Source organism: Narcine bancroftii, chromosome 12, assembly GCF_036971445.1.
Source record: "Narcine bancroftii isolate sNarBan1 chromosome 12, sNarBan1.hap1, whole genome shotgun sequence".
NCBI lineage: Eukaryota > Metazoa > Chordata > Chondrichthyes > Torpediniformes > Narcinidae > Narcine > Narcine bancroftii.
This window is the reverse complement of record NC_091480.1, coordinates 37,167,418-37,192,133: the sequence shown is the minus strand read 5'-3', so window position 1 is coordinate 37,192,133 and position 24,716 is coordinate 37,167,418. Positions and strand designations below refer to the sequence as shown.

Here is a 24,716-nt window from a genome sequence, read left to right as displayed (position 1 = left end):
TTTAATAACTCTTGGCCTATGCCTGCTGGAGTTTAGAAAGATGAGGTAGGATCTCATTGAAATGTATCAAATATTGAAAGGTTGGATAGAAATGTTTCCAGGTGGGAAAGTCCAGGACCAGATGCACACACAGCCTCAGAATAAAAGGGCATCTCTTTTCAACAGAGATAAGGAGAAATCTCTTCAGCCAGAGAGTGGTGAATCTGTGGAATTCATTGACACATACAGCCGCAGAGGACAAGTTATTGGGTAGATTTAAAAGCAGGCATTGATCGGTTCTTGATTAATGTCAATCAAAGATTATGGAGGTTGAAAGGAAAAGTGCATCAGCTATGATGCTTTGAATAGTGGAGAGTCTCGATGGGCTGAATGGCCTAATTCTTTTATGATTGTGATAATTTTGCTAGTTGGGCTGATATCGCCTCAAACCGTGCATCTTGGCGCCTCACAGTTCGGCGGGCAGCAACCTCCTTTGAAGAAGACCGCGGAGCCCACCTCACTGACAAAAGACAAAGGAGGAAAAACCCAACACCCAACCCCAACCAATCAATTTTCCCTTGCAACCGTTGCAACCGTGTCTGCCTGTCCCGCATCGGACTTGTCAGCCACAAACGAGCCTGCAGCTGACGTGGACATTTACCCCCTCCATGAATCTTCGTCTCCGAAGCCAAGCCAAAGAAAAAGAAAGATATGTGTTTACTTTAAAATAAAATAATTCAAAGTCAAAAATACAAGCCAAGATAAAGCCTGCCCACACACATTGAATGCCAATGCTAGAATCTAAAACAACCACCAATCTGATGGGGGATTAAAATAAAAATTAGAATACAGCACTGAACAGGCCAATTCACCCTTATGAGTCCATGGCGCCCATTTTACTCACCATTAACCTACGATTCAGTATGTTTTTGAAAGTTGGGAAGAAACCCCCTGGAGAAAACTCAGGCAGACAACGGGGAGAACATACAAACTTCTTACAGACAGTGGGATTCAAACCCAGGTCCCGTTCCAATCGCTGGCTCTGTAAAGGCATTGTGCTAACTACTACGCCATCCGTGCTCGACAGGTTGAGCAGCATCTGTGGGAGAAAGAAAGTAAATTGTCAATGTTTCAGCCAGGATCTCTCACCAAGACTGAAAATGCAGACATCAACCAGATTTCTGTGTTTTACTTTCAGTAACTTAGGCTGAACATTCTAACATCCAACCTCCTTCAAGTAAACAGCATCAGCCCTTTGCTTTTCACTTCCCTTTTTGATCTTGCATGAAGCCAGCCTTTCATCCAAGGTTTTGTTTATTCCTTCGAATATCTCCCTTGTATTTTTGTCTGTATTAATTATTTAACTCTGAGTTAATTAACTCTGTGAAGTGTCTTATTTCAAATTAGAGGTGTTCAATAATAGATTTTACAAAAATGTTATTGCATATTAACTATTTTAAAATTCACATGCTTTTGTTTCAAACCCTGACACTTAAAACAGCAAATATATGAACTGTTTCCCAAAATGGTTTTATCTTGCATTTACTTCTCAGTTCTAATATCTGAAACTTTTTTGTTAGGAATCCTTCGAATTTGGGAAGTTCATTCTGGAAAATGCATCTATTCCCAGAATATACCTTTTACGCCGATAATGGAAACTGAAGATGAGGCAAATGAGCGATCTTTGACTCACTGCATGCTTGTCCCAGCTACAAAGAAACTAACCACTGTAACTGCAGAACATAACATCCTCGTATACAATCTCTGCACTCTGCAACTTGAGTGCCAGGTGAGTAAAGCTAAAGGAATGACTTGATGTGGGCATCATAAAATTACACCTGAAATGTGAATATACATATTAGGAAATGTTGCATTGCCATTTAACTGCAATAATATAATTCATACCCTAACGAATGTGTCATATTTTCTCCTCATATTGTATGCAATTTTCTCCTGGGCAGCCTTATCTCCAGCATATAGGTACGCAGATATAGAAGAAAGGTTAAAATCCGTACTAATAGATAAATGAAGTGGGTCATGGCACAGATGACGTGGTCTTGTTTTGTATCTTTAATTTATGTTACTCTGGGTTTGTATTTGGTTCCTTTAAGGGTCTGTGACTGTCGATTTTTGGTTCTTTATGTTTGTTTAATTTTCATAATCTTTTCCTTGTGGCATTAGGGTATGGGAGGGAAGGGAGAGGGGTGGGCAGAGGGAAAAAGGCTCTGAATGTAATATATCATGTTGAGAAGGTTGTACTGTTATTTTGGATTTGTGTGAGTCTTGGAAAATCAAATATTCAAAAAAATATATTATATAATTCATATAGTGCTTAATAAATTTTGAAATGATTCAGTGGTAATTTTTTCAATGTTGATTTCCCTCCTAGAAATCAAACTGATAAACTTATCTGCCCATATGATGGAGAATGTTTCAGGGAAGACTGCTGGTTACCTTAGTGCATGTTGTGGATGGGACTGCTTGGTAGACAGCACTTGGTTAGGAGGATTGACGGTTCTATGGAGAACTGGTGGGTGCAAAGCTGTCATCAGAGAGACTGGCAAAATTTTGAGGTTTGGTAACAGTGGGCGAGAGATTTGGCAATTAGGGGTGGTTGATGACACTGGGGTAAAAGGGTGCTTGGATTTGCAAAAGACATGGAGGTAGAGGTTTACTGGTTATCGTGCTAGACCAAGGGGAAACTATGTGTTCTTGGCTCAGGAGCAGGATCGTAAAAACATTTAACTTTCTCATAATTGTTGGGTTTCGTGATCCATTAAATCGAGGTTAACTGATTATAGTCACGTCCTCAATGTTTCATCTTTGGTAAACTGATTGCCTATTAGCAGAATCTACAGAAATGGTCGATGATATTTCATCAGGAGCACTTTGGTTGAATACTCATTATCCACAGATATGGCCAAATATGCTGAATATTTCTGGCATTTTTATTTCAATTTTACAACATCTGCAGCATATTGGCTTTTGTCTACCTCCTGTTTGCCTTCATAATAACAGAAATTGGCTGAGTTCAAATGGAAAGGGCATTTTGTCCTAGTTTCAGAATTAGCTTTACAACCAACCCATGACCCCTGTTTTTGGATAATTAAAATTAACCCAATATTTCTGAAGTTATAAATGTACTCATTAAAAAAGATCGGTAAATCCTTTTAGTTTCTTCATTAATAAGGAGCCAAGAATGCTTTGCTGTGGGAAATAATCATTACTAAAACCATTGTATTTTAAACAAAATAAGAATTAATAAGAAAGCAGAGGATTTTTGCAACTATTGAAAAGAGCAGAACAATGGGAAGTGTCATGTATTAGTGTGGCACAGCCAGGGTGAGTAAAATTAAATCTTTCACTGCTACAGGAGTTTAGTGTTGCAAGGAGCTGTTGAATTCTTCATATCACATATTACAGTCATGCACCACTTAACATCCACAATACGTTCTGTGAACTAGGACGTTATGCGATTTGGACATTGTGCGAACACCATAATATATACTAATGACAGGTAATTAGAAGTGGCATGGGTGCCAGGGTATTTAAACCATTCCATGTCAGTAACATTTGGTGCTGTGGTATTCCTGCATTAGAATAATTGTTGCAGCACAATTTCACCAGCTAAGTCACATCATTAATTTTGTACTGGAACATGGTGCCTGGAGAAATGGACGCTGGTTCATTTCCTGCAACCCTTCTGCTGGATGCCTGGAATTCTTCAGTCTTGTGACAGTAGTTCTGTCAGTGTATGTGACAAGAAGCATTTTGCAATAATGACCAACAGTGGCTGTGACTGAGAGGATCACTGAGTGAATTGAGCAAGTTCAGTTACAAGAGATATGTCCGCTACGTCCCATTCTCTGATGGGGATTTCTGAATGGACATAGATACGGTCAGACGTTGCCCAAATGGATGTTAAGTGGTGCATGACATTAAAAATTTGGTGAAAACCTAATTGTCTATGAAGCCATGTGCAGACCCTGTAATGTGAGAGCACTAGTATTTAAATATATGTAAAAGCATCATTTAATGTCTGCATGCTTTACAGCATAAATTTGAAGTTCTAATCCTTTCTCTTTTTAGCTTGTTGGTTATAATGATGAGGTGCTGGACGTAAAATTCTTGGGACCTTCTGACACACATATTGTGGTGGCCACAAACAGTCCTCAACTGAAAGTTTTTGAGCTTGCAACGTTAAATTGTCAAGTCCTATATGGACATACAGGTGAGTGGAGAGTATGGAGAAATTATTATGTTTATTTTTGCCCGAGGAAGTAGACTGTTATTGTTGGTTTGGCCATCGAGCGAAATGGTTATGTCTAATACGTAAGATTTATTGGATCTGTGTCAAGGGAATGCAATTCCTTTGCAGGCCAACAGCTCTAAATGTTTCTGATTTCTGAAAAAAAGCTCTGCATGAGAAATGGAAGTTTGCACAAATCAGTTTCTGAATAAAACTTCAATATGTGGCAAAATGTTGCTGTTGAATCTGTTCTTTTGAATCCATAATTCTAACTCCCTTTTACCTCAGTTTTTCTTTGTTTTTTAACATGTGCTGATAAATCAGTAGAGGACTACTACAGTCATCGATTTATTATTCCTTGACTTTTTTTTAAAAAAAGGAACTTTATATCAGTAAGAGAACTGGAATTTTTATAGTGTGTTTAAAATTAAATCTATTTAAAGTGTACTCAGTGGAAAGTGGAAGTCGATTTATATTACCTATTCAGAGTGACCACCCACTTTTATGATGTTGAATAAGGGATAATTATTGGCCAGATGATAATTTTTATTTTCTACAAAATAAAGTTGTTGCAGCCCCTCAGCACAGCACTGGATCATCATTCTAGATTTTCTCTGAAATGGGGCTTCAACCTATAACCTACTGTCCTGTGTTGTTGGCTGATAATTATTCACTATTTTTTCAATAGCATCTTTGTGTCTAAAATGTATTTTGCTTGATTTTTTTTCCTCAAGGATAGCCAGAAGAGATTGTGGGGGGAATATCTTGTGATCTTTTTCATCAGTATTCACTCAGAAAACTGGCACAGAGTCGTGGGAAGTAAGGAAAATGAGCAGTGGGGTCATTGAACCCATGCAGATTAAAGAGATGGATGTGCTTGTAGCTTAAAGCATAAAAGGGTGGATAAATTACAGCAGCAGTGATCGGGACTGGGCTTCAAATCTCGCACTGTCTGTAAGGGGTTTGTACGTTCTCCCCTTGTCTGCGTGAGTTTTTACCCAGGGCCTCTGGTTTTCTCCCACCTTTCAAAACTTATCAGGGGTGTCGACTTGGTGTAAATTGGGCGGCACGGATACATGGGCTGAAATGGCCTGTTACTGTGCTATATGTCTATATTTATATTTTTAAAAAGATATTCCCCTGGACTTTGAGGGAGGCTAGTGTTGAAATTGCAGGGACTCTGGCAGAAATATATAAAATGTCCTTGGCCATGGGTGCGGTGCCAGGGGATTGACACGTTGTTCCATTCATTGAAAGAGTCTCCTTAAGTAACCCTGGAAATTATAGGCTGGTGAGCCTGATGTTAGAAGTACGTAAATTATTGGAAGGTGTTCTAAGAGATTGAATGTACAATTATTTGGACAGCCAGAAACTGATTAGGGATCGTCAACATGGATTTGTGCATCGTAGGTCGTGTTTAACTAATCTTAGAGTTTATCAAGGAGGTTAGCAGGAAAATTGAAGAAGGAAAGGGGGTGGATGTTGTTTACGTGGACTTTAATAAGACCTTTGACAAGGTCCCACGTGGAAGGTTCAGATGCTTGGTGTTCATGATGAAGTAATAAAGTGGGTTCAACAATGGCTGGATGGAAGAAGCCAGAGAGTAATGGTGGATGATTGCTTCTCGGGCTGGAGGTCTATGACTAGTGGTGTGCCTCGGGTCAGTGCTAGGACTTGTTGTTTGTCATCTATTATCAATGATCTGGATGATAATGTGGTAAATTAAATTGGCAAGTTTGCAGATGACACTAAGATTGGAGGTGTTGTGGATTGTGAAAAAGATTTTCAAAGCTTGGAGAGGAATCTGGACCAGCTGGAAAAATGGACGGAAAAAAGGTAGCTGGAATTTAATGCAGACAAGTGTGACGTGTTGCATTTTGGAAGGACAAACCAAGAAAGGGCATGCACAGTAAATGGTAGGCCACTGAGGAGTGCAATAGAACAGATGGATCTGGGAATTCCCTGAAAGTAGCATCTCAGGTGGATTGGGTTGTAAAGAGACCTTTTGGCATATTGGCCATAAATCAAAGAGTTGGGATGTTATGGTAAAGTTGTATAAGACATTGGTGAGGCCATATTTGGAGTATTGTGTGCAGTTTTGATATAAATAAGATAGAAAGATTGCAGAGAAGATGTATTAAGATGTTGCCTGGACTTCACGAACTGAGATACAGGGAAAGGTTAAACAGGTTTGGTCTTTCCCTGGAATGTAGAAGAATGAAGAGAGATTTGATAGAGGTGGAGGGGTATGGAGGGATCTGGGCTGGATGCAGGTTAGTGGGACAAGACGGAAAAATGGTTTGGCACAGACTAGAAGGGCTGAAGGAGCCTGTTCCTTTGCTGTAGTGTTCTTTGGTTCTCTGGTTCTATCTCCTAACCTCTTTCTATTACCCTCGTTATATCCACAAAAAACTCCAGTAAGTTTGTCAAACAGGACCTGCTTTTGCTGAATTCATGCTGCGTCTGCCTGATGGATCCATTTTGCTCCAGATGCCTCACTAATTCTTCTTTAATGATAGCTTCAAGTATTTTCCCAACTACAGATGATGAACTAACTGGACTACAGTTCCCAACCTTTTGCTTGTATCCATTTTTGAATAGTGGCATGACATTCATTGTTTTCCAATCTGCAGGGACTTGCCCAGAATCAAGAGAATTTTGTGGTGTTATCACCAAAGCCTCTAGTATAACTTCTGCCATTTCTTTCAGTACCACTCCATCAGGACCAGGGGACTTATCAGTACTACCTCTGTAGTGATCGCTATTACATCCAAGTCCTCATCTCCCATTACATCCATAAGATCTGTCTTTGGCATGGTAGATATATCCTCCACTGTGAAGACCAACACAGAATAGTCATTCAGAGCCTCAGCCATTTCCTCATGACCCAATATCGATTAGCCCTTCAGGTCAGCCTTTAAATCGATCATTCCTCAAAGGTTGGTGGAGAAGCTGTCCTCGCTGAAACTCAACACCCCACTCTGAAACTGGATCCTAGACATCCTAACGGAAAGCCCACAGTCTGTCCAGATCAGTAGCAGAACAGAACGTCTAGCACCGTCACGCTGAGGACTGGCGCACCACTGACCCACGACTGCAAGGTCAGATCCAACTCCAGCAGTATCATCAAGTTTGCAGATGCCACAACAGTCGTCGGCCTCATCATCAACAACGATGAGTTGCACTACAGAGAAGAGGTGGAAAATCTCATGAAATGGCGCGAGAGTCTCAACGCGGATAAGACTAAGGAGATGATCATGGACTTCAGGAGGACCAAGAACAACCACTCTCCATGACAAATCAACAATTCTGTATTAGAAAGAGTGGAGAGCACCAAGTTCACTTGAAGTTCACTTACTAGTGACCTATCATGGACACTCAACGTCATCTCACTTGTCAGGATCTCACCTGCAACAGTGGCTGCTCTTCCTGAGATGATTGAAGTGGGCAAGGCTACCAGCCACCATTATGTCAATCTTCGATAGGAGCTGTATTGAGCGTCCTGGCCAGCTACCTCAGAGTGTGATACAGTTGCTGTAGAGAAATGGATCGGAGGTCAATCAATAGGACCATAAGAGGATCACTGGAGTCTCCCTCCCCACCATCAATGTGATCTACCAGGATCGTTGTCTGAAGAGAGCGCACAAATTAATTGAGGACCCATTCCACCCTTTACAGCTGCTCCCATCAGGGAAGAGATCCAGGAGGATCAGAGCCACCACCGCCAGACTGAGGAACAGCTTCTTCCCACAGGCAGTGAGTTTGCTGAACAACCAAAGGAACTGCACACACTAACCACCTGAGACTCTCGTATTTCTGAAACAATATTAATTTATTTATTTGTATGGATGATTTCAGATTTTTCAGATTCAGCATAGTCAGTTTGTTGACATTCTTTACCTGTTTACAGTTCCTTCATTTGTTTATCAGGTTATTAGTGGTAATTCTGCTGTGCCTGCAGGAAAAGGAATCTCGTGTACTCTGACAATAAATCTGAAATCTGATGAATTACTTGTTCTGCATATGCATTGCTTGTCTGAATGTGTGCTATATCTGTTTGCATGTTTTGCATCAGTCTGGAGTACGCTGTTTCGTCAGGTTGTTGTACAATCAGATGACGACTTGACCTTCCTATCTTCTAAGGGACCAACGCTTTAGCCACCCTTTAGAGCTTAATATAATAATAACATTTTTACCAACTTTGTACTCCGTTTTTACATTTGTCTGTTTTTATACTTTGTGCTAATGTTTTTTCATAGTATGCCTTACCTCGTTTTATTGCTTGATTCATGGTTCTTTGTGCTTTTTAAAATTTTCCCAGTCTTCTAGTTTCCCAGACATCTTTGTGGCTTTGTACGCATGAACTTTAAGTTTGATTCCTTTTTTTTTCCTTAGTTGTCCAAGGATGGCTGTCCCCACCCTTATTGTCCTTGCTTTTAACTATAGGATACTTTTGTTGAGCCCCGTGAAAAAAATATTTTTAAAGCCCTCCACTGTTCCTCAACCGTCCCTCCACATAGTCTGCAACTCTTACCCCATCCTCGTGTAGTTTCCCTTGTTTAGCCATCACACATTTGTTTTAGACTGAACTATTTTGTATGAGAAACTCACTCATACTGTAATCACTCTTTCCAAGAGGATCCCAAACAAGATCACTAATTTTACCTGTCTCATTGCACAGGACCAGATCCAAAGATAGGATGTACCCTTGTCAGTTCAATTACATGCTGTTAAAGAAAGCCATCACGTCAATCAGTGCCACCTCAGTTAGTGTTACATCGTGCATTGCATCCCTTTCCCTTTTGACCCAAGTTATTTTTATGAAATCCTTACCTTGGTTTAGCTTCAGATACATCACAATTACCCAACCAGGCTGCCAAATCTGAATGGAAGGATATGTTTGTCATTCCAGCATTTCTATCAAAATCTTGCCTTATCAATAAAACATCTGGAACTGTGGATTAAAATACCAAGTTCAAATATTTGCAGTTTTCGATATTTAAAATTTTGCCAGTGGCAGATCCTAAATTCTGAATTACCCTTTTCGGATTAATCAAGAGCTATATTTTCTTTAAAAAAAAAAATTTCAGCGTTAGAAAATGTCCTTTATGATGACTGCAGTGATGCTGTCTCGTGCACCCATGATGAGCTTGTCAACTTTGCTGCTAACTTTCACCCCGACCTCATTCATTTGGTCCATCTCCAGTGACAATCTCCCCTTTCTTGATCTCTCTGTCTCTCTCTTGGGAGACAAATTTTCTGCAGACATTTCCTATAAATCTACCATCTCCCAGAATTACATTTATTCACATCCAGTCCTCTCAGGATTCTATTCCTTTCTCTGTCTCCGTTACATCGGCTCCCAACTTGCAGTCTTCTGTTCCAGATCATCTGAGATTATCTTCAAACAAAACATGGCTTCCCCTCTACCTCCTCACCACAAGTCCTCCATTACCCGCACCTCTGCCCTGGCTCCTCTGCCCCGAGACGCAACAAGAAAGGTATTCCCATTATCCTCACCAGTCTACTTATTCATGGTCATTTCCGCCGTCCACTGCATGATCCCACCACCACACATCTTACCCCCTTTGCTTCTGTAGGGACCACTCCCTCTGTGACCCCCCCCCCACCCCGTTCCATTCATCCCTTCCCACTGATCGCCTCCTTGGCACCTTCCCTTTTACCCACAGGAAGTGCTACACTTTTACCTACATCTCTTCCCTCACCACCTTTTGGGACCCCAACAATCTTTCCATGTGAAGCAAATTTCACCTGCAGGAGTCATTACTGCATCCGATGCTCCTGCTGTGGCCTTCTCTACATCAGAGAGACTGGATGCAGACTGGGAGATCACTTCACTAAGCATCACCCCTCCTTCCATAAAAATGACAGTGATCCCCAATGGCCAACCATTTCAATTCTGCACCCCACTCCCATGTCAACATGTTTGTCCATGGCCTCATGCTATGCCATACCAGGGCCACCTAATATTCCATCAGGGCATTCTCTATCGGCTTCTCTGGTTTCTTCTAGACCACTCCCCATTTTCCTTCTCTTCCCTATCCCTCTGCCTCCTTTCCTCCATCTCTCCTTCCCCTCCCCCTCCATTCATAGAGCCATCTTCCCCCCCCCACCCCTAATCCCTTGTTTTCTTGATGCCCTGCCTCCCTTATCCACCTGTTACTTCTTGCCTTTTGGACTGTGTCCTCCGCACTAACCATTTTATTTAGGCACCTGCCTACATTTTGATGAAGGGCTCAGGCCCAAAACATTGGTTATATTTCTTTATCTTTGCTATATAAAGTACTGTGAGTGAGCTACTAAGTTTATTCAGCATGGTGTTTTTAATACAATCTCTGCACCTGCAGACTTTTCTATTCCAATAACTGCATGTATGCACTGTTCTGGAAATTAGCGATGACTAGTAATGGTTTCTGGTGAGAAAGTACTGTTGAGGCAAGTACGTCACAGATTCAGCATGTCAGCTGTTTCTCTTTGGCTCAGCTTAATAGTCAAAGTAGCGATTTTGTGTAATTAACATTATCAAACAGAACGTCTTGTTTTTTGGGGACAGGAATCATGGAATTGGGTCTCCATCTCCACTGTTTTAATTCAACATGGGCTCGGAGACTGAAATGGTTATTATTGGGTGGTCTGGTTAAAGTGAGCCACCTGAAAAATATTTGGAAACCAAAGGTGGAATGTCACAAAGAAGGCTCACCAGTGGCTATACTTTGAGAAGTGTTTGAGTAGATTCTGTACGTCACCAAAGACTCTCGAAAACTTCTACAGATGTTCTGTGGAGACCATTCTGGCTGGATGCATCACTGTCTGGTACGAAGGCGCCAACTCTCAGGACAAGAAAAAAAACTCCAGAGGGTTATTGACTTGGCCTGCGACATCACAGGTACCAGATTTCACTCCGAGGACATCAACATGAGGTGGTGTCTAAAAACACAAAAGCAGCTTCTATCTTCAAAAATTTTCACTACCCAGGCCATGACCTCTTCACTCTGCTACCATCAGGAAAAAGGTTCAGGAGCCTGAAAACAAGCACTCAGTGGCACAGGGACAGCTTCTTCCCTGCTGCCATCAGATTCCTGAATGATCTATGATCCAAAGACCCTACCTTACTTTTCATACACTATTTTTTTAAATTTATTGTTGTAAAAGTGGATTACATAAATCTTTGCACTGATACTGCCACAAAACACTGAATTTTGTTACTTGTTCATGACGATAAATTCTGATTCTGATTGATGATGGTGCATCTTGATTGTAATACTCACAGATGTACTGTAGGTGGTGCCCTATACCGTGTGGTTGAGTACTGCATCCCATCCTTGAGTTTCTAGTAAATGGTTTGTCTATGGTGGTTCATTTGCATTTCTGATCTTTCAGTATGAAAAGGAGCAGTTGTTCAAATTGCCTTTTTTCTGCACGCTTTTGTTGAGGAAAGTGATTTCCTTCAGAGGGATTTTTTTAAAATTTCTCAGCAATAATTTTCCTTTCTGAGATAATATCTGTTGAGGGCTAAAACACCTGTTATGTACCTAAACTGGGTGATGTTCGTCTAAGATCACAATGAGTGGCTTGGAGGGATGTGGGAGAAAGAAATTTCAATTCAAAGGGTACAGGTGCCAACATTGTTGAAAGATGGAGCTACAGTATTAAAACGAGCTTCAGTTGAAGTAGGCTGTGTTCTATCAAATCAAGTTACTGTTTGCAGATAAAGCCTCAAGTTAAATAGTGTGCATAGCGGTTGGAAGGGGAGACTTAGTGTGAGGGAAAAAAAATGAAGGGAGTTTAAAAAGCAAATACAAGCTAACAATTTTGTTCTGGTGAAGTGAGAATGCAGTAACAAAAAAAATCAATGCAGTGGTTAAGAAGTCAATAGCAAAACCTCCAACAGAAGTGAGCTCATAGTTGATGAAAGAGTGATTGTAATACGATAGAATCATGTAATTATTTGGAGACTGATAAACTTAAGTCTGAAGCTCTAATCTCGAGTGTCCATTTACATTCTAGATTTCAATTTAGATAAGCCAAATTGCATCTCTTCCATAAACTCATGAGACAATTAGTACTGTTGTTAGTTTTTTCAGATTTTGGGTGCAGCACAATCTTTAATGCTGTCGACCTTTGAGGCTGGACATTGTGTCTGCAAGTCACATTACTGAGGTTGAGTAGAATCTTGGCTGATACTCTCAAGCAATATCTTTTTTAAAATATTTTATTTAAAATGTTCTCCATACATGCAGAAATCAGAACTAATGTAATAAGACAGATTGCAAAAGAAACAAATCAAAAGTTGCATACATTATGGTATTCACCCTCCCCCAACACCTCCCTCCCGAACCTCCTTCCTTCAAAATAGTCAATATAAAAGATATAATTAGCTATATAGCTAAATGTAGAAAGAACATTTTCAGGATTGCACAGAGAAATGTCGTCTTAACACGCGTAAACAAAATTTCTTACCGTGCAATATCAAGGGAGTGGTATATATTGCTGCGAAATAAATTTCTGGTCAGATTTAAAATGAAATATTGTCCTCGTTCAGATGTATGCAAAAGATTGTGTCGCAGAATTGCCAACCTGATTAATATTCATTCCTCGATCTACAACTCGAAGAAAGATTGTCATTTAATTTTTTTTTAGACAAACAGCAGTCCACAAGTTCGTGCCACCCAATTACATTCAATTGACCTACAACCTCCATATGTTTTTGAACAATGGGAGGAAACCGGAGCCCCCAGGGAAAACTCACGGGGTGAACGTACTGTTATGAGCCCAGAGGACCTCAAAACCCAGCAGCAATAGAAATTCTACAAGACAAATGGTTACTTAAACAACAGTTGATTTTTAAATTATCTTTAACCATGAAAGCAGCATCAAACTTTAACTTATTACTATTAACTTCACTCCCTTCTAATTCTAAGTGCATGTGTATGTAATGTAATATGTATGTAATATAAAAGTTCAGAAAAATTCCTTGATTCACAGTCCAATTTCACTTCTCATTCTTCCAAGTTCACTGGTTCCAGGCTATTCTTATTCTGTCATAGAATTTAACATTTATGAATTGATGTTGGAAAGGTAAATGATTACCACTCAGGAAGGTTCCTGTCAGTTTTCAGGGAGCGAGATTTGTTTCTTGTTGGACACCCACAACTGATTCCTTCAGATCAGCCACTTCAGTGTCTTGCTGAAGAAACTTGCCCCATCAGGGTTTTCTAGATTATAACCTCTTTCTTTCAGGTCTCCACAGAGTTCCTTTTTGTTTCCCTCATTTTAAGTAAAACATTATAGAGCCAGCCATCTCCCCATGCCATCACAGGGCTTTGACCAGGCTGAACTAAGAACTCACAACCCATCTTCAAAATGTTCTTTTTCCAAAAGCTTGCCAGCTTGTCATGTTCCAGTCCAAGGTCCTGCTGATGAACTGTAGAATTGAACTTTCTCTCTCTCTCTCACTCAGAGAAAACCACATGACCCTCTTAGAACAGCCAACTGCACTCAGACAGACTGCAGCTCTGGGCCTAATCTTCCGAGTTCGTTCATCTGTTGCTTTCCAAAACAATAATCCATTACTCTACAGCATGTTCAATTAACACCTACTTGTGAAGTCCATATAGGCCTTTTTCAAAGTTTGTGCAAAGCCCTGTACTGATACTCTCATGCAATGAGACCCTGAACTGTCTGGCTTGAGCAGAGCTCTGGCATTTGAAATGAAATCTGTTTTGAAGTGTTTGTGACCTACATTAAAAAAACCTGCCACAATTGATCTCCTATAAAACATATCTATTTAAAATATAGTAATCTGTTACAGTACCAACTCCTTACAGTATGGGATTCCCAGTCACTGGTGCTGTCATGGAGTTGTGCTATCCATTGCCATCATGAACATAAAGAGTCTTTTTATGGAAGCTTGTATTTCAACTGTTTGACACATTCCTCGTGCTTTAATTCTGTGTTAAGTTATTTAATTGGCTGTAAAGTTCATTGCTTCTTCCTAAGTTCATTAAAACTTCTGCGATTTTGATGAAAATCTGCTTGCCATTCATTAAAATTGGATCCTAAAAGTTAAGCCAAATAGGAGAACTCAGTTTGTTCTCAACATTGGCAAAATTTAAAGCAGTAAAACATGAACACTAGCACAAATGATAGATGATATTAGTGTTAGCTGGATTTAATTTTTTGGGAATTCCACAATCAGCACATATAGGCAAATGTAAAAATCCTGATTGAGGCTTGATAGCCACAGTCCTGAACCCAAGGCCATTTCTCATTGCACTCTGATATTGTATGCCACATGGGGTTCAGCGTTGGAGTACGAACCTGCTAAATTCCCTTGCATTTACACTGGGGGATCTCACTATTGACTCTGTGCTGTTTTACACCATCAATTTGAGGACAGCTGAGGGGCATAAAAGCAAGTGCTGGGTAGATTATTAAGTGTTTTTGGTTTTAATAACCCAGTTTTTGAATGATTCTCAATGCTTCTGCATTCGTGCATTACCATTTAAAGTTTTAAAACAAGATTTCAGATTTATTGTCAGAGTACATATATGACATCACATTCAAACCTGAGATTCCTTTGCCTGCAGGTGAGCCAGAATTACCATTTATTGGTAGTGCAAGAAACTGTACACAGCATATACATGTAAACAAATAAAGAACTGTAAACAGATAATGAATGTAAACAAACTGACTGTGCAATGCAGAGAGAATTTAAAAATCAATAAAATGCACAGGTAAGAGTCCTTAAATGAGTCCCTGATTAAGTTTGTCGTTGAGGAGTTTGATGGTGGAGGGGTATCAGCTGTTCCTGAACCTGGTGGTGTTAAGTCTTGTGGCACCTAGACCTCTTTCCTACTGGCAGCAGTGAGAACAGAGCTTGTGCTGGGTGATGTGGATCCTTGATAATTGCTGCTGCTCTCCGACAGCAGTATGCCCAGTAGATTTTCTTGATCATGGGGAGGGTTTTGCCTTTGATGTCCTGGGTTGTGTCCACTACCTTTTTAGAGGGCTTTGCACCAATGCAGCCAGCCAATCATCAGACTTTCCACCACACGTCTATAGAAATTTTCCAGAGTTTCCAATGTCATACCAAACTCCTGAGGAAGTGGAGGTGCTGATGTGCTTTCTTCATTGGTGTGTTGGGTCCAGGAAAGATCCTCGAAGATAGTGACTCCCAAGGACTTAAATGTGCTTTCCCTCTCCACTTCTGATCCCCCATTGATCACTGGATTGTACACCTTTGGTTTTCCCTTCCTGAAGTCAACAATCAGCTCCTTAGTTTTGGTGATATTGAGTGCAAGGTTGTTGTTGGTCTACCATGCAGTCAAATCTAGAAAATAGCTTGCATTTAATTTATCGGTTTGGGATAGTAGTCATACAATAGCCAGTTCTCCTTCCTCAAGTTTCAGGGACCAAACTCGATTCTGATCTTGGATTCTGGAGTCTGTACATTCTGCCCATGACTGCATGGGTTTTTTTATTGGGTCCTCTATAGTTTCCCATGATCCAAAAGATGTGCTGTGGCTTTAAATGGGCCCGTGATGTATATGATAGAAAGAATCAAGTGGGAATTGATGGACACTTGAGGTAGAACAAGTTGTAAAGCTACAACAGAATAAAGAGAGAGGAATTGAGGTTGATGGGATTTGCTCTGCGAAGAGCTGATGTGTACATGATGGGCATAATGGCCTCTTCATATATTCTGATAACCAAGTAAGAAATGCCTTTGTAATCTCCAGAGTGAATCATAGAAAACTTTGTTTTTATTTCTAGACACAGTACTAGCTCTGGATGTTTTTGAAAAGGGCTCCAAATTTGCCAGTTGTTCTAAGGTAAGATTTATTATTTTCTAGAACTACTCGGATAAAATTGCAAACTGATTTTATTGTATAATTAAAAGAAACAAAAACCCACATGATTAGTTTTTAAATTTTAGTTTCTCTTCCATCTTTCAGGACAGAACTATTCGAGTCTGGAAAATGAATAAGGAAACTGGCAACGTGAAATGTGTGGCCTGGGGGGTAGGGCATACTCACTCTGTTGGCGTTATTTCCTGCTCACGGTATGAAAGCTGTCAAAGGTTTTCAATTACTTTTCATTAAAGTTTCGAAGATACTTCTGCCACAAAATTCTTTGGAAGTCTGGAACTGAGGGAAAGAAAATAAATTGGTTTTATTTTAAAATTCTCATCCTTACTTTCACATCTCTCCAGAACTACCTTGACAATCTCCGCAATCCTTGAAATTTCTGCCAAAACTTGCTTGTCTGACAAGCTTTTTGACCACCTGTACTAATGGCTCCTTTTTTTTGGCTGGAATTTTTTTTATTATAATTCTGTGAGGTTGTTTTGAAAGATTTGTATTATATTTAAGTTAACATTTAAATGTTTGTTGGCAATTGAAATAGTCAGCACTTGATTAATAGCGTGCACTTGATTAAGCTTCTCTCCTGATGCCTGACAAGTATCACAACCATTATTTCTTGGTTCCTTGATGATGCAGTGTTATTTTCTCTGAAGCTGCGTTCTTGATTTCCAGCTTGGGAGATTACATTTGGTCGTCTTTCAGTGGAAACTTTCAAATTCGAAAAGATGATAGTCGATCCCTCCTATTAATAATGTGCTCAACGTCTGACCTCTTTGTCAATGGTTTTTTTGCATTGAATCCTGAGTGAATACATTTTCTCTCTCTGCTCATTTTCTGATAACAGTTTGAAGTCCAATTTCATAGTTAGTGGGAGCCAGGACTGTACCGTTAAGATGTGGAACCTTCCAACATCCCTGGCTGGTAGGAGGGGTAAGAAATCTGCAGAACCTGAAGCCCTTCATGCTGATCTGACAGAGAAGGCCCACAGCAAAGTAAGAGATTACATATTCTAGTCTTTTTAATCCAGAACAGCAGTGAACAGTTGTGCTAAAAGTGGCTTTCAAACTTCCCCCCTTAACTCACTTTCAACCTTAAGCAATGCCATAAGTGCTCTGTGATTAGTAAGGGATTACTTAAGGTGGTATGTGAGAGGGAAGGTTGAGAACCACTGCTCTAGACACAATTGTTACTGATACATTGTGCTTGAGAAAAATTGTCATTGGCCCATTTCCTTTGGAGTTATGAAACCATGCACATAACGAGCCAATTAGGTACAATTAAAAGAGTGGTTTTCAAACTTTTTCCCCCCACTCACATGCCACCTTAAGCAATCCCTTACTAATCAAAGAACACTTATACTGAAGGGAAAAACAAGGAAATGTTATGGTTTGGAGGGAAGTTTCTGGGTTAGATCCATAAATATTTACCCAACATATGTCACTATCTTGGTTGGTTCCACATTTCCCTCATGCTATTGTATAAGCAGACCAATATTTTCCTTTTTTTCTATAACCACCCGTAGAATGTTTCCATGCTCTCTTGCTGCTGCTTGAGAAAAGCTTTTACCAACTTGGGAATGGCATAATTTGCTTTATCATCTCAGCTCTCTTATCTCATCTACCTGTGTTCTTACTTGGAGAATAATTTATTTAGACATACAGCACATTAACAGGCCATTTCAGCCACGAGCCCGTCCCTTCTAATTACACCCAATTAACTTACAATCCCCCGGTTGGTTTCAAACGGTGGGAGGAAACCAGAATCATTGGGGAAAACCCACGCAGGCGCAGGGAGAAGGTACCGACTCCTTACAGACATCACAAGAAGCAATTCCCAGACCCGATTGCTGGCGCTGTAGCAGCGTTGAACCAACTGTGCTGCCCTTGCGCTAACCATGCAGTGCTGCTCTATTCATGCCGCATTCTCCTTCCAGACATTCCAACACATCCTCCTGTTAAATGTTGGGATGGCCGAAACAAATGGATTGAGATTCTGCATGCCCACACCATTGATTCCATCCACATGCTGCCCATTTGATTTATTTCACATTGTCAGCATCTGATCTGACTCTGAGCCAATATCCACTTCAATACAAACACTAGCCTCCACCTTGGTTGCATCATCCTCCTTTGCTACTTGGCTCTGATGCTCCCATATGAGCCGCAGTCATGAGACCCAGGCTCAGTCCTGGCCACTGGTACTATCTGGATGAAGTTTTCACTTTCACCCGGGAATTGCTTAGGTTTCCTCCGCATGCTCCGATTTCCTGTCAAGTGCTACAGACATGTGGGTTGATAAGTTAATTGGCCACTGTAGAGAGCACGAGTGGTAGAATCCAGGGTAGTTGATGGGAATGTGGGGATCTTTTTAAGTGGTGACTGGGTGCCTGATTGCTTCTGTTTCTGTGCTATATGGACTATCCATGCATTCATGATCTGCTTCAACTTCCACTTTGCCGACCACTCATTCTCCTTCCTTAAACCTGATGAAAGATTTGCATGACCTTACAGAGTGCATCTATTCTCATTGATTTGCATTGGCTATTAAGCCTTTAGAACCTCCGAGACTAAAGGTTTCTATTGTTGCATTAAATCCCTTCATGAAATAATGCTTTGCTGTCTTTGTCCCTGTAGACTTACTTTCCCAACCAATCTCAATCTCAGCAGGATACTCCATTCCACTGACCCCCCCCCACCCCCCACTCACCCCCACCGTAGCTTTTGTTTCTCCACTCTACCTTGTTCTATTCCCCCTCGCAGCACCACCTCCACTACTATCGCCATCCATACCATCTCAAAAATACCTCTAACCAGCCTTTTTACCCCCCTTAGTCTATGGGATGGTTTGTGAGGTGTATTGCAATTTACCAGGTATTTAAGCTACAGTAAATGCATTTATAATTATTATGAACCATATTGCATTGGGTTTAATGCTGATCATTACTTATGAAGGAATCAGTTTTATTTACTGTGTTCTCATTTTGTAGGATATAAATAGCGTGGTTATTTCTCCAAATGATAAGTTGATAGCAACAGGCTCCCAGGACAAGACAGCAAAACTCTGGTCGTCCTCCAATTTCTCTCTCATGGGAGTATTTCGAGGCCACAAACGTGGGATTTGGTCTGTCCAGTTTTCCCCTATGGATCAAATCCTTGCCACCTCTTCAGCAGACAGCACTGTCAAACTGTGGGGACTAAAGGACTACAGCTGCTTGAAGGTAAAATAAATAAATCGAATGCAAAGAGAATGTGTCTTTCTGTGTGACGGAAACAACCGAGCTTCCTTAATATGAATGCTGGCAAGTGATGATTCCTTAACACCAGCTGAAATCCACAGCAGGAATTGGAGGGTTTGGAATGGGTGGTCAAGGAGGATGTTGAAGCATTTCAGCTGTCCGATTTAGCTTCAGGGCCCCAGCCTACAGTTTTGTCACGGATTCTTCTGAAACAGGTGGGATTTACCAAAAGGGGGGAGCCCAGACCATGGAGCATCGCTAGAGACTTGTGGAAGATCCTTGCTCGGAGAAGTGAGGGAACTGCTGTGAAAGTTGATGGGAAAAGATCAAAGATAGCTTGATACGAGAGAGGTTTTTTTCTTATTTTTTAGACATACAACACGATAACAGGTAATTTTGACCCACAAGTCTATGCCTCTCAATTTACACCCAATTAGCCTACGCCCCCCGGTACATTTCAAACGGTGGGGAGAATCCTATCCAGGGTGAACCCACACAAGGCAGTGGGACCAGATAACATACCTGGCCAGGTACTGAAGGACTGCACAGACCAATTGATGGAGGTCCTTACAGTCATCTGCAGCAACTCACTACAGAAGTTTTCAAGATAGCCACCATCATCCCGGTGAGCGACAGTAACATGCCGCAATGACTACTGCCTGCGCACTGACCTCCACCGTTATGAAATGCTTCAAGTGTCTGATGATTTGAGTGGGATTGCCTTGGATTGGCATAAAATCTGAAAATAGGTCAATATTTGATGTGTATCCAGGAGAACTGCTCACACGCCATTCAAGACTTATATTTACCAAATAATATTTATTTATTTGTATATGTGAATACTTGTCCTGCATATATATTTGTCTGTATGTGTATTATGTCTGGCCATGTGTCTGCGTGTTTGCACCGAGGACTGGAGAATGCTGTTTCATCAGCTTGCACTTGTACAATCAGATGACAATAAATTTGTAAGGAAGGACTTGGCATGTGTAGAATGGAATATCTACTTGCATCTCTCTACATCTGCACAGTGGAAAACATTCAGGGGTGAAATTGTAAAAGTGATTGTATAAATAGGGTAACCAGTATAAGAAATCCTGGATTTGAGGGATATTTAGGGTTGGATAAAGAGCAAAAAGGAACAAATGACAAGTATGGGGAAGTAATGGCGGGCAGACCTGTCATAAGTATAGGAAGTGTAGGGAGGCACTGGGAAAAGAAATTAGGAAGGCTGAGAGGGGTCATGAGAAATAATTGGCAGACCCCAGTAACCTGCCATTTCAATTGAGTCACACTCCCAGACTCGCATGTCTATTGACGGCCTCGTACCATTCCACCCCAACCACCCGCAGATTAGAGCAACACCTTATTTTCCATCTGGGCACTCGGCAGCCACATGGCATTAACATAAACTTTACTGCTTTCCACTAAACTTGCTCACCTTTTCTTTCCAGCTCTCCCCTCCCTCCTATCCACCTTACCCAGCCAGCCACCCCTCATTTCTCTGCTTACCATCTCTTGCCTTTACCAATCCACTCCCCTTTCCTCTTCACTCTTGTTCAGATGCCGGCCAGCATTCTCTCATACGTTGAAGGGCTCAAGCCCGAAACATCAGTTCTATTTTTCTTTGCGACATAAAGGACACTGACCTGCTGAGTTTCGCCGGCATTTTGTGTTTTTAGGGAATAATCAGTGACAACCAAAATGGCTTTGTCAAGGGCAGATCCCATGAGAGCAATTAGATTTAATCATTTGAAGAGATAACAAAATGTATTGATGAGCAGTATGTATGATTTACATTAATTTTAGTAAAGCCTTTGACAAGGTCCCACATGTGAGACTGGTTCAAAAGGTTACCTACGCCGATGGGATCCAAGGCAAGTTGGCAAAGTGAATGTAAAATTGACTTGGCAATAGGAGACAACTGATGATGGGAGAGGGTTGTTTTGCAACTAGATGTCTATGACTGGTGTGTCCCACAAGGATCAGTGCTGAGCCCTTTGCAGTTTGTATAGGTGAATGTACAGGTGAATGTCAAGAGCAAGTCAAGAAATTTGGTGTTTTGTGGCAGCATCATTATGCAAACATTCATGTTATAGCCATTTTACAACATTACTTTGTAAAAATAATAGTACAGTGTCTTTGGTTCATTGATTATTCAGGAATGTGATGGCAGCGGGGAAGAAGCTGTCCTTATGCCAGTAACTGCTCGTCTTCAGGCTCCTGTACCTTTTCCCCCAATGGTAGCAGAGTGAAGAGGACATGGCCTGGATGGTGGGGGTCTTTGAGGACGGAGGCTGCTTTTTTAATACACCACCACATATTAGATGTCCGCAATGGAGTGAAATCTGGTGCCTGTGATGTCACAGGCTAAGTTAACAACCCTTTGGAGTTTATTCTTGTTCTGAGAGTTAGTGCCTCCATACCAGGCAGTGATGCAACCAGCCAGAATGCTCTGTAGAAGCTTACGAGGGTCTTCGGTGACGTACAGGATCTCCTCAAACACCTCACAAAGTATAGCCGCTGGCAAGCTGCCTTTGAGATTGCACCAATGTGGAGGCTCCAGGACAGATTCTCAGAGATGTTGATACCCAGGAATTTCAAGTCCTACTGAGCCCTCAATGAGCACTGATTTTTTTCCCCTGAAGTCCACAATCACCTTAGTTTTGCTAACGTTGATCACCAGATTGTTGATGTGACACCATCAACAAGCTGATATGTCTCCCTCCTGTACACTTCCTTATTGTCATTTGTGATTCTGCCGACAACGGTGATGTCTTCGGCACATTTGTGAATGGCATTGAAATTGTGCCTGGCCACACAGTCATGGGTGTATAACTAGTAGAGCAGTGAGCTAAGCACACATCCTTGGGATGCACCTGTGTTGATAATCAGTGAGGAGGAGACGTTTCCAATTCATACTGACTGGTTTTCCAATGAGAAAGTCAAGGATCCAGTTGCAGGGAGGGGGGGGGGGGGGCGGGTACAGAAACTTAGAGTTCTTGACTAGCACTGAGGGAATAATGGTATTGAGGACTGAGCTGTAGTTGATGAAGAGCAGCAGTATGTAAGAAATAAGGTGATCCAGAGCTGAGAGGAAAGCCACTGATATTTTATCTGCTGTCGAGCGATTGTGACAAAATAGGCAAATTGTAGCAGGTCCAGATCTTTGCTTATGCACTATTCATTCTGACCATGACCAGCCTCTCAAAGCATTTCATCAGAAGTTGGTGCCATTGGGCTGTAGACATTGAGGCAGCTCACACACTCTTCTTGGGCGCCGGGATAATTGACGCCTTTTTGATTTGTATGTGGATGTGGTGAAGCACGATTAGTAAATTTGCAGATGTCGTGAAGATTAATGGAGTTGCTGATTAGTGCAGAAGGCAATCTTCGGCTGTAGTTATATTTATCTGTTACTGAAATGAGCTAAAAATGGTAAATTAAGTTTTATCCAAACACAAAGGTGGTGATACATTTTGGGAGTTCTAATGAGGATAGGATTAATGAAAGGTGGGACCTTGGGGAGTATTGAGGAACAGCTGGTCCTTGGAGTACATGCCCCTAGATCCTTGAAGGTGTGAAACAAGAAAAAAAAAATGTGGTTAGGAAGGCATACTGGATGTAATAAAATATGGAACTAGAGAGGTTTTACCCAATGTTATAAAGCCTTGATCAAATCTTAGCTGGAGTACTGCATGCTGTCCTGGTCCCATGTGATTGTTCTGGAGAGGGTGTAGAGGAGATTCACCACAATATTGTCAGGAACAGGCAGTTCTGTTATGAGAGACTGGGGAAGCTTGGCCTGTTCTCCTAAGACTAGACGATGTGATTGAGGTATACGATCATTGTGATAGATTAGAGTGCAGGAAACATTTCCTCATATCAGAGGTGGGTAAAACTTCCCCTGAGAAATTAGTGAATGTTTTAGTCAATATGCTCTTTTAAACTGCAGCACTTGGGTAGCCCTCCTGGGACCCAGCTGCGATTACTGGGGCAAATGTGCTGAAAGCACCTTTTAAACTGCAGAGGGATAGACCCATTAAATCACCAACCCAGTGATTTAAGGGGTATTCCACCCCCACGATGGCGTGGTAAGTGACATGTCACGCATTCACAGGAACTATCGGTAAATCTCCCCCGTAAATCCCCCCGTTAGTTACCACCCACCGTCAGTTTTCACCCCACCGTCAATCACATGCCCCTCCGTAACGTAGTGGCATTGCGGCCACCCCACTCTACCCCCCCTCCCCCGCAGCAGCAGCTCCTCTCTCCCCCCGATCATGGCACTTCAGCCAGGGGTTTCCCTGTGATGCCAGCACGCAAGCACTGACGTCACAGGAGTAACTGGGTTTGCCATTTTCCTTTTCAGGTCACGGGTGGACACGACCTAGTTAAGTTTAACTGGGTTCCCATGACTATCTCCTGAGGTAGGTCAGAGACTCGGTTGGATTAGGACTTCGCTGACTGGGTCGGACCCTTTAAAGCTGCCGCGTGAGTGGGGCATTAGCCAGGTAATTTGCCCGGTTAACCCCATTTTATACGGCAGCTTGAAAGGGCCTAATGATGTTCATCAGAACTGAAAAAAACGAGAACATGAATACATTTTAAATTAGAGAAGAAGGGTGGAAAGCACAAAGGGAATGTCTATGAATTAATGTGTCAGATAACACATTAATTTCAGAGCTGTCTAATTAATAGATGACTGAGGCAGTCAGTGGATGGAAAAAGAGCCTGTTGGAGCAATGAGAAGAATACAGCAGTCACTGGAAATAGGAAATAAAAGAAAATGCCCAGCAGATTAGTTAGAATGTGTGGAGAGAGAAAAGAGAGCCACAAAGGAAAAAACATGTTTACCTGAAATTCTTGAATTCCTTATTGAGTCCCTAATGCTGTAACATGACTACTATGATGCTGTTCTTTGAGTTGACGTTGAGTCTCATTGGAACAGTGTAAGAAGCCAAAGATAGGGAGGTCAGAACAGGGAAGGGATGGGGAAGAAAAGTGACAAAGAACTGGAAATTCAGGGTGATCCTTGCAAACAGAAAGAAGAATTCTGCAAATTAAAAACTGCTGGAGGAACTGAGCTGATCAGGCAGCGTCCATGGAGAGAAATGGGCTGTGATGTTTCAGGTCGAAACCCTGCTTGGATCCAAAATGTTGACTGTGCATTACCTTCCTGGCCTACTGAATTTCTCCATTGTTTTGATTTTGCTCTGGACTTCAGCATCCGCATCTCTTGTGTCTCCAACGGAGTGTTCTTCAATGTGGTCACCCAATCCCTATTTTGTTTCTCCAATATCAAGAAATTTGCAGTGCCAGTTCCAAGAGTAGTCCATTAGATTCCAGCAGTATTTCTCAACCT

General features: G+C 41.4%; 1 protein-coding gene across 4 annotated transcripts in view; it reads left to right on the top strand.

The window, feature by feature from the left end:
• Positions 1-24,716, top strand: part of tbl3 (transducin beta like 3) — an 89,442-nt gene that overhangs the window by 30,397 nt on the left and 34,329 nt on the right. For all 4 annotated transcript variants that reach the window (XM_069906391.1, XM_069906388.1, XM_069906389.1 and 1 more), the window contains 6 exons: positions 1,560-1,768; positions 4,069-4,210; positions 16,025-16,083; positions 16,207-16,313; positions 16,961-17,108; positions 19,103-19,333. In XM_069906391.1, the coding sequence (XP_069762492.1) occupies positions 1,560-1,768; positions 4,069-4,210; positions 16,025-16,083; positions 16,207-16,313; positions 16,961-17,108; positions 19,103-19,333 (896 nt within the window). The remainder of the gene's footprint in view (positions 1-1,559; positions 1,769-4,068; positions 4,211-16,024; positions 16,084-16,206; positions 16,314-16,960; positions 17,109-19,102; positions 19,334-24,716) is intronic.